The following is a 3,763-nucleotide window of genomic DNA, read 5'->3' as shown; positions in this document are numbered from 1 at the left end:
ACCCAACCCAAACCATCCCAACCCAATCTGACCCAGTTTAACCTAACCTAATAGTACCTGTAGTTGAATTTAAGTTGTTACCTTATACTTGATTTGACTAGATACGTAAATGAAGTCAGAATATGGTAGGTTAGGTTAAGTTACGTTTGGTTTGGGTAGGTTATGTTAGGTTAGCTCAAGCTGTTCTAATTTAGGTTAGATTAGGCTAGGATAAGTTAGGTTAGGTTAGGTTAGCGATCGTCACCGAATATTCTCCCTTGACGCTCATTCCTTGAACAGCTCAGGATCCGCAGTAATTCTTCATATTCCTTTCGCGACCTAGTATCCGTGCGACACTGTTTTCTAGTCCTGGTAGCAGTGAAGGTGGCGCAGGGAGTGACGGGTAGTACCGAGACGGGGAATAGGGAGGGATGGGGAGGAATGCGAGGGAGGTAGGAAGGAGTGGGGAGGTAGGAAGAAGTGGGGAGGTAGGAAGAAGTGGGGAGGTAGGAAGAAGTGGGGAGGTAGGAAGGGGTGGGTAGGTAGTTATTTTCAATAAATGATAGGAACATAGGCGGGTATATAAATAGGTAATGGGTAGACATCCTAGTGTTAATCCTGTGCTACAGCTCAACATTCACTATGAAAAAAAAAAAAAAAAAAAAAGCAATTTTAGATCAGGTTCAAGTGGTTTCTGGGTCTGCGTGGTGGTGATGGCTAAGCGATGGTGTATGGATGGTGATGTCGGTGGATGATGATGTCTGAGTGGTGGTGATGATTCGAATCCTTATAAACACGATCCCTGGCCTCAGCACAGCTTCCAGTCCTTGTGCTGTGGCGGTCGACAGCTCTCCGGACACTCTGGCCACACGGCGTCTTGAACAAACTGTTTTCTGTGGGTTGGGATTGTTATTTTAACGATTCTGGAGCAAGACACGGAGATAATTTTTCTAATTTACTAATAATCATTTTTCTTATTACCATTTCAGCTACTCTGGTGATATATCTAGAGATCTACTGCCGTATTACGAAAAAACCCATTCCTGTAGGTAGGGGTGCCATTTTAGCCACCATAAAGTTATATTTTGATATATTTATTATCAATTTCTAATGAACTCTTTCTTGTGGGTAGAGATATCATTTTAGCCAACCTGAAGCTAGATGTAGAGATAGTTATTACCATTTAACGAAGAAACGCATCCTTTGGTTAGGGATATTTATTGCCATAAAAAAAAAAAAATGTTCCCTGCGGGTAGCGCTTTCCTTTAGCCACCTTGGTGTTTGATGTACAGTAGAGATACGTAATATCATTTGGTATTTTTACGGATCTCTGCCACGTCTGAACAGCTTTAACTTACCTATTAATTATATTAAGAAACTATTATCTGTATTTTGATTCAACTAAAAAAAAAAAAAATGATAGCTATGTTTTAGCCATTTTGCTAAATTATTAGAGGTTTTCAAGAGATTTCTGTTTCAGTATAATGATTTTTTTTTCCATTTAGCAACAGATGTTTATATCTCTTTGCTATGTTTTATTAATTTTAGCTCATTTCTTAGTAAGTTTCAATGCGATTACTGAAACTAGCGACACTCTAACACAATATGAAAGCAAGTTCACCAACGGCCGTGAATTTTGGATGAAATTATCGAACAAACTTACGACCAAATCCCTCTCCTAACTCACATTTATTTATGCTGGAAAGACAAAGGGCATGGGAGAATTATGTACTCTCTCCGCTCTTGGTCCTTCCTGCTAAAAGATACTAGCTATGACGGAGATCTGATGGTGTCTTCGTTCATCCGGGTTCTATTATTGGCACTTAATCCGAACCTTGATACCGATACCTAATTCGAGCCCTGATATTGTCGCCTAATCCGGACCCTGATAATGCCACCTAATCTGGACCCCTAATACTGGCACCTAATCCAGAACGTTTTACGGGCACCTAACCCAAATCTTCATATTGACACCTACTCCTGGCACTAATACTGACACCCAATCCAGATACTGACAACTAATCCTGATACCGGCAACTACTCCGGAGCATAATACTGGCCACTCATCCAGGCCCTGATACTCTACCTGTAGGTCCTCATGCCGACGAAGGTGCGGTTGTGTCGCTGTGTGGGGAAAGGCAGTGTCCCCCGGAACTTCTTGCAGGTGTAGGAGTCGTGCACTGTGGAGTTCTGTTGCACTATGGGCCACATGAAGCTCTGCAACGGGGCAAGGAGTGTCATTTATCATATTTAGTAAGTGGGGGAAGTCCCATGTGTTGTAAGGGAGCAGTGTCATAAGTGGGGGAATTGCCGTGTGTCATAAAGAAGTGCCATTTATCATATTTAGTAAGTGGGGGAAGTGCCATGTGTCATAAAGAAGTGTCATTTATCATATTTAATAAGTGGGAGAAGTGTCATTTACCATTTACCTATAAAATGTGGAAGGATGTCATTTATTATATTTGGTAATTAGAAGTGACGATTATGGTATTTAATTACCTCTGCAATGTATAAGGAGTGTTATTTATTATAATTAATAAATGGAAGAAGTTCTATTTATGGTATCTAATACATGGGAGAAGTGTTATTCTTCATATTTAATAACTGGGAGAAGTGACATTTCCTAAGCTTAATAGGTGGGAGAAGTGACATTTATATGTTTCATAAATGTGAAAATTGACATGATATTTATTTAGTGGGAGGAGTGTCATTTACCATAATTAATAAGTGGAAGAGTTTGCATGCTATTTAATAAGGGTGAGTATCATTTATCATATACGTAAAGTGGGAAGAGTGGCATTTATCATAATTACCTCTGCAACTGGGGGGAGGACAGCTATTTATCCTATATTACCCATTCAATCCAAGGACGTAATCTTTACATCACTGACGCGGTTACCAAATTATTTTATCCAGATGAAAACTCTAATAAAGAGGAATAACAAAGGATGTGTAAAAACCCCTCCCATTCGGAAAATATATCCAAAGGCGAATAAAATGCTCTGGAATACCAAAAAAAGAAGAAAAAAAAAAAAAGAATCTACAATCAAGCTACGACTAAAAAAAAAAAAAAAAAAAAATCGCATTAGGACGATGAACTCGGCCAGGTTGGGGTGAAAGACGTATAACAACTATGCTAAGCTGACCATAACACGGGTCAATGTGTCTAAAGTCCACATTCTCGTCAGCTTAGGAGGCTGTCTAGCACCTACTCCTTGGCGATTTGTTTTGGCCATTACCACTTAAGTTTTCCCTTCTATGTTACTTCTATAATTCTAATATCAAATCACAAAGGTAAGGATGCTAGGAGGCTTTCTTAAACCCCGTGGACACAACTCTAAAACTCACCCACAAAACAGGCTGATCGCTGGACCTGTACGTGGCGGCTTTTAGCATCCTTTTCCTGATCTTAACCGCCTTGTCTCTCTCCCAGGAGTTGCACCCGCCCCACATCCCGCCCATCATCGGTACGCCGTGGTAGGGGTTGTCGCGCATCACGTGGTAGCACTGGAAGAAGAGGGATGAAATATAGTCGGTAATTCAACATCATCATCATCATTATCATCAACTGGACCTTTTTTACTACCTCACCTACGGACGGGGCGAGGTGGGGCCCAGAAAGCAAGGAAAGAGAAACACACGATGGAGGGAGTCATCAGCAGCATGACTCGTGCAATATGCCAAACACTCATTCACTCACCATTCAGCGCAGCCAGACAATTTAACTAGTCATGCAGAATCCTAAAAACAAAGTACTTCACAATTCTAACATCGCTGACTGAGG

At 40.8% G+C, this 3,763-nt stretch overlaps 1 protein-coding gene across 1 annotated transcript in view; it reads right to left on the bottom strand.

Annotated features, from left to right (window-relative positions):
* Window positions 1–780: 780 nt before the first annotated feature.
* LOC145414932 (uncharacterized) overlaps window positions 781–3,763 on the bottom strand; it is a 7,340-nt gene continuing 4,357 nt past the window's right edge. The window contains exons 4-6 of the mRNA XM_080284346.1: window positions 3,328–3,486; window positions 2,066–2,196; window positions 781–872 (exon numbers count right to left, since the gene is read on the bottom strand). Coding sequence (XP_080140472.1) covers window positions 788–872; window positions 2,066–2,196; window positions 3,328–3,486 — 375 coding nt within the window. The 3' untranslated portion in view covers window positions 781–787. The remainder of the gene's footprint in view (window positions 873–2,065; window positions 2,197–3,327; window positions 3,487–3,763) is intronic.

Source organism: Coenobita brevimanus, chromosome 101 (assembly GCF_032717465.1).
Source record: "Coenobita brevimanus isolate Jiangsu-jjx chromosome 101, ASM3271746v2, whole genome shotgun sequence".
Classification (NCBI taxonomy): domain Eukaryota; kingdom Metazoa; phylum Arthropoda; class Malacostraca; order Decapoda; family Coenobitidae; genus Coenobita; species Coenobita brevimanus.
This window is presented reverse-complemented; position numbering and strand designations above follow the sequence as displayed.